The 16,174-nt window shown below is 31.2% G+C and overlaps 2 protein-coding genes across 2 annotated transcripts in view; one reads left to right on the top strand and one right to left on the bottom strand.

The window, feature by feature from the left end:
* LOC111612845 (5-exo-hydroxycamphor dehydrogenase-like) overlaps positions 1-16,174 on the top strand; it is a 70,014-nt gene that overhangs the window by 27,088 nt on the left and 26,752 nt on the right. The window lies entirely within an intron of this gene.
* LOC111612849 (A disintegrin and metalloproteinase with thrombospondin motifs 6-like) overlaps positions 3,883-16,174 on the bottom strand; it is a 28,647-nt gene continuing 16,355 nt past the window's right edge. The window contains exons 2-4 of the mRNA XM_023354115.1: positions 10,231-10,302; positions 4,741-4,881; positions 3,883-4,195 (exon numbers count right to left, since the gene is read on the bottom strand). Coding sequence (XP_023209883.1) covers positions 3,938-4,195; positions 4,741-4,881; positions 10,231-10,302 — 471 coding nt within the window. The 3' untranslated portion in view covers positions 3,883-3,937. The remainder of the gene's footprint in view (positions 4,196-4,740; positions 4,882-10,230; positions 10,303-16,174) is intronic.

The raw sequence follows: 16,174 nt of genomic DNA, 5'->3' as shown, positions 1-16,174 counted from the left end.
GTTTATACATTCTTATTGACATCTGTACTAAATCTAGAACGGAATAATCGTAAAATTCCGATAGAAAATCGACGCGCGTACGGGTTATAAACTATAAAATCTTACTCTCCAGGCGATTTTCTGTGTGATTTTATTGTATTTTTCGTCTTGAGGGTGCGGTGATGTTTACCAAATTCTGAACACCTGTGGCACAGATACCTTTGGTCGCCATAGAAACGCAAAGATTCGAATAATGACAACAGTAGAGAGCGTGATTGCCGACTAGAATCGGCTATTTTCAAGGATAAAAAAAATATAAAAAGGAAGACAGGTGTGATCTATGATCCGCCATGTATCAGAAACAAAAAAAGTTTCCTTTTTCCTCCAGATATTTCAGAGGTTAGAGGGATAAGTCGGTAGATTTACCCCCAGGTGATTCTTCTATTGGAGATATAATGGATCTTTTCAACTAGTTGGACAGGTGTACGGCAGGTAAATCTCCACTTTTCAAAGCAATTGCTTCCCCTCTTCCAGACGACTAAATTAACACACTTAGGAAATTCATGACGTGTTGTTAATCTTACCGCGTATTAAATTATCCTTTAGTGGCGTTAATCGCAACGGAAACGTAACGTAACGGCGTTATTCTTAGACAGAAAACGAAATGTCGAAACGTAACCTAGAAATTTATCAATTGGCAAGCGTTGCAATTAACGTGTTTAAAAGTAGAGTAAACGCTCGCGTGACATTTAGCGGTTACGTTTTAAACAGTAACATTACAATTAGCCTATTTAAACAAATTTAACTCGCTTAAAATTGTCCAAACACTCTTATACATTATCGCCCTTCTATAATTTAGTGTACATTATTAATTCAACGGCGCATACAATTATCATAAATATATAATATACATAAACAAACAATAGTGAAACATCGTTTTTCTTAGAACAAAGTTAAAATATCAATAAACAAACACACAATCTAATATTTTATAGATGCGATAGTCTGCATAGATCACCATTTATTGACTTAATATAAATAGTTAATCGATTATTTATCTAATAGTAGATAAGGTCTAGATTAGTTTTGATACATAAAATGTGAAAAAATATCAACGAACAATTACCCCTCGACTTATCAAAATTTTAAAGTTCAAAACTTTCTAATCTCCCTTCTCTGTTTCCTCTATTCTTCTTCCCTCTCTCTGCTTATCATTATCAAGATATTTTGTTACGTTTCTTGTATGTTACGCTCGTAAATAGTCACGTCTCACGTTTATTGGTTATCAGATTAGCATTTTTGGGAGAGAAAAGGGGATGGAACCATGGATAAACAATTTTTCTGCAAGTCGGATGACAGGGATGCATTACTTGATTGCCTGTAACAGATGCTCCAAATATCCTTCCTGTCCAATAATTTCGATTCTTACAACGTTTCCTATCGTAATATTATATTCTGGGCCACTTAATTAAATAAAAATAACAATTTTTTTATACTATTTTACAACCCAAAATAGTATAAAAATTAGCCCAATTCCTTAATGAAGTGGGGGACAAAAAAGATAAAGAAGAGCAGCAGCCATCTTGTAATATTCAAACAAACGTTAAAAGAATTGGAAAAATTCCTTAAAATAGTTGACCTCATTCTTAATATATTAATATAGTTATAATTCGTGATATTTTACTGCATTATATGTAGTAAGAGGGGTGGAGAAAAATCAAGTGCGACAATTCGACCACACTTCATTGGTCAGCCACTATTTTTATTAAGGGATGTCCACCAATGAGAAAAAGTAACTGTTTTAGTAACGTGGGCGTTTTGTAAGGGGCACGTGACCCACTTTAAGCTTTTCGGACACTAAGGGGTGACGTCATTGGCGGACCAATCCGTCCCGGAAATAGCAACGAAATTTGGTAAGGTGCCAGAATATCCGGATGAAAGTAAATAACTTTACTTGGGATCGATAGCAGAAATACCCGAATAAGAATATATTGTGTAGGTGTAATGATTATATTTACAAATTTTGCAATCGTTCGTAAGTTTGTCGAGACATTGAAACTGTCCCAAAACTGTACTACAATATTCCCCCGCAAAAAAATTCGTTTACGGGAGAACTAATTGGTCTATCTTCACGAAAATTGGCAGGATTTAAGCTATATGTGTCTAGAATATTTGTAACAAACTTCATAAAAATTGGTTGTATAGTTTTAATTTTATTTAATTTTATAGGTACAGGTACGAAATTCGCGTTAAAGTTGCTCGCTAGAGAAAAATTTATTTACAAGCGCACTAATTAATGTAGCTCTACCAAAATTGGTGAAATTTAAGATAAATGTGTCTAGAATAACTGTAAAAAAATTTTACATTTTGAAACTGTATTAGAGAGAGAGAGAGAGAGAGAGAGAAAGCACAAAAAAAAATTATTTCCAGACGAACTAATTAATATATAATTATGAAATTTGGTATAGTTAAAGAAAGATGTATCTAGAATATATCTAAAAAACTTCACGAAAATTAATTGGATAGTTTTAATTTTACTTCATTTTATAAGCAAGAAACTGTATATGAGAAGCGCGCACATAAAAAAATCATATAGCTGAACGAATCAATATAGGGCTACGAAGATTGGTCGAAATCAACAGAAACATATGTAGAATAATTATATAAAATTTCACAAAAATCGACGGATTATTTTTAATTTTATTAAATTTTGAAACTATACCAAATGATCCAAAAAAAAAGTCATATTACATCAATTACTTATCGAGTTACTAAAGCTAATCAGTAACACAAAAACGTGTGGCTTACCGTTTCAAAAATCTCATTAATAAATTAGTTAAATTAATAAGTAGGATAATGTAGATAATAAAATATTTAAAATATTAAAATTAAAAAAAAACTAGAAAAGATAATTTAAAAGTTAATCGAGTCACGAAAGTTACCATCGCAACGAATTAAAAAAAATAAAAATAAAATAAATTTAACCTTTGACCCCTTTAATATTTAAACAGTTAAAGATTTTACAACAATATCGTCTAGAAGATAATTAAGTTTGATGTCGATAATCAAATCTAGAATGAATTTAAAGCGATTTTATCACTTAAAAAATGGTAGATAATTAGAAAGAGAGCAAAACATATTAACAATTTTAAAAATAAAAATAAAATATGGAGGCCCATTTACATTTAAGAGCAAGAACAATGACATTATAATTAATGATGTCATCACATTTGATGATATTTTCTACAAAAGGGTGATTTTATAACCGGCATCAACTCATTAAGTTTGTATAAACTGGCGATTTGATAGATGCGGGTTATCTGCCGATATGGCCACTTTTTTATTATTTCTCCTTATTTAATTTATTTTATTTTTACTTTCTCCTACTGATGTATAGTAAACGTTTTTCGTATATAGAATTTTTACATTTTTCTCTTTCTCTGTATTGAAATTTATCTGCCAATCTTCATGAATGAAAAGATTCTCGTCGTCGTCTCNAACAGTAGAAATATCTTTAAAATTAGGGAATATATTAGGGATAAATTATTTAATTCTGTAAAGAAAAAAAATGGTAAATTAGTTAATTCTACAAAAAAGATGAGGATAAACTGTTTAATTCTCGAAAACTCATCTTCTTTACAGAATTATTACATCGTCATCATCATAACTTATAGAATTACAGAATCATTCATCATCTTTACAGAATTAAACAGTTTATCCTCGTCATCCTTGTAGAATAAAATAATTTATCCCTAGCATCTTTACAGAATTCATCCCCATCTTCTTTCTACAACTAAATAAATTATCATCATCTTTTTACAGAATTGAAGATATTATCCTCTCTCCTTTATAGAATTAAGCAGTTTTATCTTCATTTTCAGAATTAAATTCGAAAGTATTTTTTTAATTGATACACAATAGAAACATCGTTCAAAATATACGTAATTTCGAGTAATTTTTATTTTAAAATGTTGTTAAAACTTACCATACAAACTCCCGACACGCACATATCTAGGGAACCATCTCGACATCTTGTGCCATCTATAACTTTTGATGCCAATGTGATAACAAAATTATAACTCTCAGCTTGACAGGTGAGGCTACAAGGTTTTTCAGAGTCATAATATGGTTTCCAATTGTACAGCTTTTTACGATATGGTATATTGTTGTATGCAGAACACTGCGTTGCTCGAAAGTCGTCCCCCTTCTTACAAGGCTGAAAAAAATTGAATTAAACAAACTTTAAATATCATTAATGGATGCTTTAATTCTCTTGATCTTGTCTGACCTAAATCTTTTTATATTATTCAATTTACTTACGTTCGTTTTTAATCTACATAAGCTAATCTTTAATCTGTGTCAGTCAAAATTAATCACAAGATTAAAGGAGATAAGGAAATTGAGGTAACATCCCCACCCACTATCGGTTTCCCTGATTAAGTTTTGGAACCAATCTTGTAATTCTGATGGAGGAACCGATTAATTATCTACACTAGGAAACGTTTCCTTCTATAAAATTAAGATAAATTCCTTAGAATGTATATATAAAAATTTTATTCCAAGTTTCAAGATGGAGAACGTGATTCTTGAGCTGTTTTCTTGTATGCAATTCTTTTAACTCTTTAACCATTCAACCGTTTATATTAATCGCGTGTTTAACTAACGAGACGATTCGATTTTTTAAATAAAAAAAAACCCTTTGTAGTCGTTTCCACTCGAAGGAATCTCAACAGATTAATTCTCTCCCCTTACACAACTCACCTGCATATTGCAGATGCGGTATCTAACTGATTCTCCCTGGCATCCTCCTTTACTTGTGCAATTTTTAATCTGTACACTAACTCCACCGTCACAGGTCCTAGAGCATGTTGTCCATTCTCCGTTGTCGCTCCTCTTATCCACCTTAAAAATTGAAAAAGAACAGATAGAGCAACAACATAAGATCTTTCTATAAGCAAACACTAGGTTCACTAGTGTATAAATTTTGTTAGAAGTTACTCTAAATTGCCGAATTTCTAACCGAGGGAAGAGAGAAGTTGTGTTTGCTCGAAGGCGTTGCTTGATCTTTAGTGTCTGGTTTCACAGACTTTTCGGGGACTGGATTAAGAGGAGAAGGTTACTGAACCTTACAAGCAATGAGCAAACTCCTTTCAGGGATTTCTTTTGTTTTACTTTGTTCTTTCTTACTTACACATTTTATTCTCTCTCTCTCTGACGTCTTTGTCTGCAGATTTTTGGACGCATTAATGATGTGAAACGATAAAAAATAAAACAAATAAAATAAGAATCTCTTCAATGACTGTGACCTCCCCGAGTGGAAGACATACTTAATATAAAGAACGTCTTCCTCATTTTTGAAACAAAGAAATGCACTTGAACACGTTACATCAATCTCTCGACTACTAACATTGATAAATATATTAAACTTTTAAAATATCTCAAATTTATTTTTTTAAATTAAATATATGCGGGCCATCCTCTCCTCCTTCTCCTATAAATTATTTTCGAATATTGTAAAAATTTTATACGATATCGAATAAAACCGACCGCCTCTAATTATCGTTTAAGTAAACGTGCTACTAATTTAAATTATAGAAAGGGTGGCCCAAAAATTAGTTAACCGCTTTTGTAGTCTACGTTTCGAATACAATTGCGAGTATAAACAATGTATTTTGCTGTTACAAAATTGATGAAAATATAAAAAAATAAATCATTAACTGTTCGGATAAGATAGACAATTTGGTTTTTAAATGAATGTTTGACTTTTGGGCCATCCGTGTGTTACTATTTTAAACCAGTTTCATTTATATATCGAACATGACAAGCGTTAATGATGTGTTACTTGTTAATTTGGAGGTAATTTTATGAATACTCTCTTCGAAAATGTTATAAGGCCTGTTTAGTTCCATATTTTATAGAATATTTTACTAAAATTTAAATAAATTTTCAAAAATATAACTTAATATCTTAATTTTTATGTAAAATTCAGTATTATTCTTACAAATTATCTTGAAGAAGTTTTAAATACTTTTAATATATGCAGGATGCCCCATAAGTGTGAAACCGTATGAGTTACGTTCATTTTTATTTATTCTTTTACATTTAAAACATGGCGCCGAGTAAGAAGAAACGAATTCAAGTTATTTTGATGGTGGGACCCGCAATCACATGAAGCACCGAAGAGTCACTGGATGCATCCAAATTTGTCACCAATTAAGTTCATTTGTCTGGATGCAGCATGTTAAACTATTCAGTGCTTCACGCTGATTGTGGGTACCCAGCATCAAAATAAATTACCTTACTCAGGTAAGGAGTAAGATAATTCATTCCTCCTTACTCCTTACTCAACTCTGCCTGTAAAAGAATAAACAAAGATCAGCCTATGGTTCCAGACTTATGTGACACCCTACCTCCTTTGAGATGGGAATCTTAAGATCATCATCATGCTCTATACGTATATGTGTATATAGACAATTTGCTGATGATTTTATGATTCTCATTCTCAAAAAATATTCACGACTACTTTAAAATTTTATAAAATATTAATTTAAATCTGCCGCCATTAATTTATCAAAGGCTGTAATTTGGAAAATGTTTACACAGTACTTTAGTTTTTTTATTTTATTTCTGGAGGGGAAGTACATCTTGTTCTTATAACCGGTTCTCCTTAAAGGCCCCCATATATATCCCTCCACCCATTAACCATTTTAGGAAATCTTAGTGTATGCAGTGAGGGAAGAAAGGGATTTTAAACTGTGGCAAAATATATAATTGATTTATAAATTTAATAATATTTCTATACATGATATAAAATATTTTACATCTAAAATAATCTAATTAGATATCAAAAATTCTATTAAGCAAGAAGTCATCTATTCGTATTATGGCATACGTCCTGTAATTTCCTAGTCAGTTAGCAAACAACACGTTCTCCCTCCTCTCATGCATGTCTATGGTGATAATCTTTGACTTTGAACTATGTTCCTAGGTCATATTTGACCGTTACAACATTGTCTGTCACGTTTTCTGCCATCCCAAATGTCACAGATGCAGGAAACTCCATCACTACTGAGATAAGAGTGTCCACTCTCTAGTCGATTAGCATATTAGAGATTTCAATGATATATTGCAAACCATTCTAAGAGACAAGCTCGTAAATATCGTCCGAGTAAAGCATCCCCAATGCTTGCATTTCTAACGCAGATTCTGACTAAGGATGTGCAGAATTTTTTGATTTTTCTTCCTTAATTTTAAAAGCTATAAATAATCTAATTAATTTTTAAATACTGAAGTTTAATTGGCAATTATAACTTTATATTGTTTAAATCATTAAGTTTAACATCTCCCTTCTCTCTTTGCTCTTGATCTTCCTTTCGTAACAGTTTCTGTTAGTAAATTATTTAAAATTTTATAATTTCACAATAAAATTTAAAAGGACTTTTATCAGAAGAGATACTAAATTTAATTTATTTTAAATAATCATTATTAAAATTCCCATACAAATCTACCATAGACGTAACGTTGATTAAATCTAAATTGATTAGGGAAAAAATAAAATTTGCATTATTTATTTAAGTTTCCTGCAATTGGAGCTTAGTTTCATTAATGTAATTTATTTTTAAACATTTAAATTCTATGCTAATACGGTTGAAATCATTTTATAGACGTTACGAAAAGATGAAAGGTTGAACGCAATGTAGAGCAAGTAAATTATTTTAAATGGATAATTTCCTGTCAAAATGTTAAACTACAATTCTGCGAAACTAGTAATTTTCTCTCAATAATCCTGGGAAATATCCGATTGAGACACATGGCGTGTTGGCATTTTAACCAAAATAGACTTAAAAAATGACCCCTTGATCGAATAGAGTAGGGGGGAAAGTATCTAGAGGAGAATGAAAAACGATCATCCAACCAAACACCGGAGTTTGTCGTCGCTTTTTTTTTCGCTCGAGTGCGTGAGTGATTGTCTATATTCGTGAGTAGAAAATACCAGAGTATAATGCTCTCCCCCCTTAAAACAAAATAATCCCCAAGTTGACGAACAGTAGTGGGGCATTAAACCAAAACTTACAGTCACGACATTAGGGTTTGATAGTCACGCCATCCAAGCACTTCCACATTAATCTGTTCTTAATGGCTTACACACCTGATCAAATTTTCATGTGGGGGGATCTAGTCGGATCACGTGACGAAAGAGACCACCCTTATTGGTCATGTCGGTAGCCATCTTTCTTAAATGAAGCACGCATTGGTATTACAAGATGGAATAAGAGAGTGATGCTTGTTTTCTAGAGCCCGGTTAGATACTTTTCACGTCGTCATAGTGACATGAATGATAAATATGCTTCATGTAGTACACACAACATAGCGGGTCACTGACTTTCTATGTTTTTACACTAAACATGGACCGAGGTTTCTTTCTTTTTTTATTTTATTCGGGTTTTTTCCGACTCTCTCTGGTAGGGGAACGAACAGGATTTTATCAATAATGCTCGAATTTTCGTAGATACGAATGAAAAAATCTACTGTAAAGATTTATATCAAGATAAATTGATATAAAATTTACCTTATTAATTACGAGTATATAACTACATGCGTGTTTAAAACTGAAAACGGTTCCGAGAAACGAAATAATGCAATTGAAAACTTCCGATCTCCGACAGGTGCCTTTCCTATTTTATTACTTTACTTCCTGTCCACTTGCCAAACCCTATTATCTGATTTAAACACCGAGCCATTAATCTAACTCTAAACGTTGATACCATTCAGTATTACACACAGCATGGAGAAGAATAGAAAAAGGCAGAGAGAAACGGGGAAAAGAGGATGGAGGGAGGAGGAAAAAAGTTTTTTTTAAATGTTTCATTAATTAATTAATTAATTTTTCTAAAAAATATTTTATAAAATAAATGTTAAAGAGGGTCGTAAATCGATAAGGAAAGCTCAGCATATGGATCGTAGAAGGACAATTTTCAGCACAATCAACAACAATTAAATGAGTGCCTGGTAATAAAGCGTTCGTCTCCCCTGTAAATCAAACTTTCCAACACGACGCACAATGCTATGCGGGGAAGCCGACAGTTAGAGAAATGTATTCAGCAGACAGAAAAGAGAAGGGTGATCTCTGCGTATGCGTCTCAGATTTAATTGGAGAAATGCCTATATACAGATGACTTGCAAGCCATTTGTAAAAGGCGCCGTCTAGTCTGGAATATCTTTCTTTTTCTTTCATTTCCTCACTACATCCTCCTCCGTTGTCATGGTAACTGTTATCCGGACGAGATTTTATGGTGTTAGGAAAAACGGAGAACAAACCACTTTTCATTTTCTTTAGCCGAAATTAAATAATATTAAATGCGCCTCTACCGATATCATTTACCATCGTTCATTACGAGTTTTTTTTTTTTTGGTCTTTTTAATGAGCATCACTTACTCGTCCGTGTGGGGAGGACATTTTAGAAAAGTTTGCGTAGATCCTCGCGCTCGAATTTTTCGCGGGAGTTAAGTCGCGACCCCTCCCCCGCACGAGACGGTTAATTTAGACGACTTGTTGACATAATTTCGATCCATGACAAATTTAGTACTTTAGAGAAAACAAGAAAGTGGGAGCCGTAAAGCGTAGTTTGGTGCCTAAACCATCCTAAGTGCTTCTCCACATTTTTACGATCAAACCGTGTAGGGTTTGGTAAATCCATAGACTAAAAAGTAATTCTTTTTACGAGATAAAATTCCGTCTCGCCTGCTGACAAAATTTGGGATAAGTATTGCAGTAAAAGTTTTCAGTCGCGTTTGATCGCATTCAATATCCTAGTTTTCTGATCATAAACTTGACCGCATGTCCAAAAAAATGATCCAATTTTGGATTATTCCTTTAAACAAAAATCCAATTTTTTTAAGATTCGCAAGAAAAAAGAATTCGAGCAAATGTAAAGGAAGGACAATTAAAGTAATGCCTTTCATAACACTATATCTGATGATGACTCTGGCTAGTGTTTACAGGACGAAAAACCATTATCTCATTCAACTTAAGGCTATTTGTATTCTATGCTTACAATAGAAGAGGCACGCGGGTCAACAATTTGTGGATGACGTGAGAGCCTTTCTATCGGATCGTTCGAGTTGACTTCCTGCTTTTTGCAGGAGATAAGAAGCAGAAACAGCTTCCGAGGTGAAGAAAGATGAAAACAGTAAAGAGAAAAATCTTTATATATAAAAGTTTGTAAAAGAGGTTTAACACAAGCATCTTACCGTGCTCGTCTCTAGTTCGTCCTCCACATTAAGAGCAGATAGTTGTTTAGTAGAAATCAGAAGGAGAAAACACTGCAAGAAAATAAAAAAAAATATAACATGTTTGTTAATTAAAAAATCACTTTATTTTTAAAAAAGCACGTATTTCTATCATAGAAAAGGGTAAAAAGATCTAAAAGGCTCGAGATATTTATAGAAAAGCGGAAATAGAAAGATGTTTACTACACTAAAAACTAGGTCGACTTTACAAATCGTTTCTAATCCACTGCAAATCTTTAGAAAAAATTAAGTTTTTTAAGATTGTTTGTAGGAAGAGTGAAGCCAGAGCAATACAGAAAGCTAAGAGAATATCATTAAAAGGTATAAATGATCCTAAATCAAATTAAGAAGCAAAAATATCCGAGTTGTGTATCATGAACCATTCAATTAATAGTGACAAGTATAATTCCCTCTAAGAGACTACTACTAGCTGGCCAAACGCCCAATTTCTGTCTGACCCGTGGCATTTTCGCCATACGACACCACTTAAAAAACAAAAAATAAGGGAAAAAAGGCATTTAAAGCTCTGGTTAGATATCTGATGAATGTTTATTGTTTTCTCTCAAACAAAGGAAGTGGAGTTTTTCATTATTTTTATATCTTTTGTCACCGGATGTGAATTTAGAAACTAGAATATGTATATTTTTCTCTACAATATCCATGTGTAAAGGCACGCTAACTGCCCAACTAGGTTAAGATTTGCATACGCTGTAACCCCCTCTCTTAATTAAAACGTTCCCAAATTAGAATCTGGCTAGCCACAATCGCAGCGAGACCGATGACTCGTCGATAATAATCGATGATACTAGCCTATAGTACAATTTACTGTCGTAAGATGTCTCCACCTGCTTCTCTGTCACGTGTCTCAGGTGTGAGAACGGTAAGGATAAACTCCCCCCTCCTCTCTCTCTCGCTCTCGCTTTCTCCCTCTTTCCTTCTCTACCTTAAGAACTTTGTCACAAGTGATAAGTCACTTATTGCGAATCGCTTAGCGTGACAACGTCTCGCTCTGTAGCATATGCGATCGGTAATTAAACTAAAGTAAGTGGTGCTACACGCACGCGAGCAACGATTGGCTCGCAAATCTGTTTATTAGATTGTTGTTAAAGATTGTTATCAACAGTCACGGGAATTTCTTTAATGCAACACTTTAACCTATACGCGCTGCGAATAATAATAGTAAATTTTCTAGCTCGATTTAATAGAAATATATGCGATAATATTGTACTTTTGTATGTCTGTCCTCTTGTGGAATGAATTAAATATATGCTACAAGTATGCATTGAATGTACAACCACTCGGGAGTTAGGAAAGACTAGAATATTTTTGTCGCTTCTACACGCGAATTTATCCATATTAATATCATATATAACGTTAAATTTCGGATTTAGGCTTTTATTAAACCATAATGTTATAGTTTCTTAATATATTTCATCAATATATCGTGAGAAAGTTCAGTAATTTAGTATTCAAACTTCGATTTAGCTACTGAGACGTGCTAAATCGAAGTTATTTTGCTATATTAAATAAATATTATATATAAAATCCATCGCTGTGCTTTTTTATTATAATTTATAAACTTTAAATTATTAAAATTAGTGATTTAGAAAATAAATACCAAAGAAAGTAGCCTTAAAATAGATACATAAACATAAGTCGTCCTCTGAGATAAATATGAGATTTAACTTTTAAGATATTTAACGACGATTGGTTGGAGAGATAAAGGACTTAACTATTATTGGATAAAAAATTTAAAATATACGGAAGTAGGCGTATTTTATGTTCGTCGTAAATTTTAAAATATTTAACGGTGATTGGTTGGGAAAATAAACACCATGATTACTATTGGATAAAAAACTTAAAACAAGCAGAAGTAGGCGTATCTTTATTCTCATAGCCAATCGTCGTTAAGAAAACATATTTTTCACCAAGCACCCTTAAAACATATAAAAGACTTATATGTTATTTATATCGCAAAGGACCGACAACGTGTTCTAAATATAATTTTTACATGATATTTAATATTCGAATAAGATAATGGTGTTCATATTTTGTTTGATGCACATATTCCTATCATAATTAATATAATACAATAAAAATATAGGCTATATAAAAATAGCATTAAATATTAAATTTAAGCCTAAATATACGCAGATTTTAGTAATTTAGAAGTATGTTTTATTAAATTTCTTGAATTTTGGAATTACTTTTGGACTAAATTTGTTAAATTTCAGAACTAAATATTAAAGAGTAATAATTAGAAAATAATGATAATTTGCGCTAATTAATTAAATGAATCATAATTTTAATTTATGATAATTAATTCCATATATTCTAGCCCTTAAATTGGGACAATTAACACAGAGTTTAATACAAAACATATTAAGAATTTTGAAGTTTTTTAAAAGTTTTCCAATAAAATCAGTTCATATTTAAGGTATAATAACGTTGAATTGATTTAATTAAATCTCGGTAAGTTACTGGAGAATTTGACATTGTTTTCTTAGTATAATATATCTCTCTAATGTGACTAGAAGAAACAAATTACTATTATTAACATGGGAGACTTACGAATGCCTTAACAAACCAAGGGATATTTATCATTATACTTTCAGAAAGTTTGTATATTCTTAGCAAAGTATGACATTGGAAGTGCAATTATGCCGAAAGAACGTGTAAAAATCGGTTAAAATTTTCATTTACATCGCAGATATCGTGTCATACATCATCCATTCTACGAGTAAACGAACTAGAAAACTTGTTCGATGAGAGAACAAGTAGAATTTACCAAGAGAAGATCATACTAAACTCCACAAAAGCTGTCAAAAATTTGAAGATTTCTTAGAAAAATATATCTTTTCGATATATACATTTTTTTTAAATTTTATTTTCGGATGTTGGAAAGGATTTTTTTCTCTCTCCTCCTCCTCCTCTTTTCCGCATCCTCCTCCTCTTTCTCTCCACCTTTTTTTTCTATTTATTAATGATACTGCCGAAGTAGTTCCCCATTACACTTGCCAAAGCGAGTAATTAAGGATCATTAGCAGCAAGGTGGAGTTAGAAAAGGGGAAGGGAAAAAGTAGCCCGTGTAAAAGTAAGTGATGCAGGTTTTCTAATGATAGAAAAGGAGCAAATATGCGATATTTAACTGAAAATAAACACTCGAAAATTAGTTCGAACAATTACTTTTCATCCGTGTTTATCTAGATAAAGTTTCAGAAAGTTTAACTACTGAATAAAATTAACCCGAGATGTATAAAAAAAATTATTATAGGAGTGACAAATCTAATAAGTAAATGTAGGATTTTTACAACGTCTCGATTTTATGGCTGCAAAATAGCACAAGTTTTTTATTTTATCGTCCAAGAAAAAAATATATTTGTATATTTGTGCTTGTAGAATATAGAGAAATTGTTATTAAAAATGTCAAAGAGTGAATTTTCTTTTTTTAAAAAAATAAAGGAAAAAAACTACACCACAATGTCTCGAATAGTTTTAATGGCATGAGAGTTCCTCTTATTTATTTTGCAATTTCTGTTCGAGTTATGTAATTCTTTTTTATATTTCTACTTTTTTTTATACATTCCTCGTATGTTTTATTATATTAAACTTCGATAAAATTATTAGTTTTACTCGAAATTTATCATAAAAAATCGCTACTTCTCTAACAAAACTAAGAAAGCGAATCGCATCCTCTTTCGAGATTCCTCTTCTTCCTCTTCTTTTACATTTTATTTTTTTTATATTTACAATCTTGTATATTTTAAGTTATTAAACTTCTACAAGACTTCTTCCTTCTTAAATAAGAAACATATTTTCCAAAAATCCGTCCGTTACTAAAAGGATTATGGATCATAAATCCACGTCTCCCTCTTATCGTCTGGAGTGTTCTCGTATAAAAACACTTTTGGGTAATGTTTGTTGAGTTTTCTTCGATGGTAGGAATTTCGTAATGCATTAAATTGATGAAAATTCGTCAAAATGTTAAAATTTACTTTATATTTTCTCCAAAAAATCCTTATACAAATGCCAATTTTCAGGTGAGGAAGTGGCACGATTATCTCTAGTTGAATGTGGTGTATACGAGAAGAGAAAGGGAGCTATATTTTAATGATTGTTTATTCATACAGATGAATATAAATTACAACAATAACTCGATACATTGTCCAAAAATTGCTTTTGTGTAAGCTTGTACATTTATTTAATCAAACCATATATATCCAAATTGTTAAATGGAACAGTATCATGCAAATGAGATTGTAAAAGACAGTGAATAAATTTAACATTATCTTGAAAGATAATACTTAAAATATATTCCAAAAATTAAAAAATATATATATATAAAAAGAAACAGAAAATCGAATTTGTAGTTATTATCGGATCTTTCTATGGTTTAAAGCTAAAAAAAAAAAATAAAGTCATGGAAAGAAATCTGGTTAAAAACAGTCACGATTCAATTCAGATTTTCATTTCCATATAGTTCTGGCAATAACCCAACAAAGACCCTCTCCCTGTTTCTCTTTCTCTACACAATATAACACTTAGAAACAGTTAAGTGTATATATTAGCATCAGTAGGAGGTTCTCTCATCAATCATGCAGTTGACTAGTAGCATTTAACCTTAAAAATTACCAACAAAAATGGATTTTTTATCTTACTTTTTACAGATGTAGAAACAACTAAGATGGGTTTTTTATATATAAATCTTGTTTAAAAAAAACGTTAAAAAGCGGTGTAAAGTTTCTCCCAATCGAGTTAAAATGGAGAGAGAGCGATGTCTTAGATTCGAAACAGGATAACGAGTGTACAATAAACGAAAAGGGGCCTCTCTTCTACTATAGAATCACCACTAAACATTTGGCATCTTGCCTGAAATGATGAAAAGCAAAACGAAGAAGGATATATGCGGACAAAAGTTTTTCATATATATATTATATATAGTCACTTATATACTAGTTATATGCCTTTGTAATGTCCTTCACTATATAATTTTAAGGTTAAATTTATGAAAATATATAATTTTATGGACTTTTGTTAAACTTTTTTACTAATTTGGATGGCTTTTAGCACACAAAAATCATGTTTTTTTCTAATCTTTTATGATTCAGACAGGGAATTTTTGTATCAGTGATGTTTTATAATTAAATTTAAGCTTGCATATTTTATAATTTTGTTTCTATAAAACGTTGTACATCCTGTACTGTACATGTTAATTGTTTATGTAATGGAAGATCATGTGGATTTATTCTATATTTAAACGTATACTTTAACTGTATACAAAATTATACAGGATTAAAAAAAATCTATGTACACGTATGGCAAAAGTATAATGCTTCGTTTCTTAAATATATTTACAGTAAAGTATAAATAAACATGCTGTAAATTCGTGTATACTAATGTATTTATTGTATAATATATTTACGGATATTATCATATATTCCTGTCAAATTAGCTAGTGTATACGATACAGTATATAATTGCCAATTTTATAATATGCAGTTTACAGTTTAATATACAAAATTAAAGAAATTATCATTGAGTGTATAGCAGAAATATTACACACTTCTTACTCTACTGTAAATGCATGTATAATATATTCTAGAACACATTACACAAATATTCTTGTATATTTTTCTATACATTTTTATAAAATTGATATTTTTATATTCAGAAATTAATGAAATAATCAGAGACTGGAAGTGATGAGATGAAACCACTCACTCTTCTCTTGAAAACCTTAAGAATATATAAATCAAATTAATAAAACAAATAAAAAGACAAATATTTTATTAATTACCATTTTAGTTTTGTTTTTTAAGTGTAAAATTGGGGATACTCTGTGTTTGGAGCCCTAACAAAATAGGTATGTTTGGGGGCCTTCTATCAGATCCTGGTTTTAATATAA

The sequence above is a fragment of the Centruroides sculpturatus genome, unplaced genomic scaffold (genome assembly GCF_000671375.1).
Source record: "Centruroides sculpturatus isolate CEXI.00-Female unplaced genomic scaffold, Cexi_2.0 scaffold1880, whole genome shotgun sequence".
NCBI lineage: Eukaryota > Metazoa > Arthropoda > Arachnida > Scorpiones > Buthidae > Centruroides > Centruroides sculpturatus.
The sequence above is the reverse complement of the archived record's forward strand: the minus strand, read 5'-3'. Positions and strand labels throughout refer to the sequence as shown.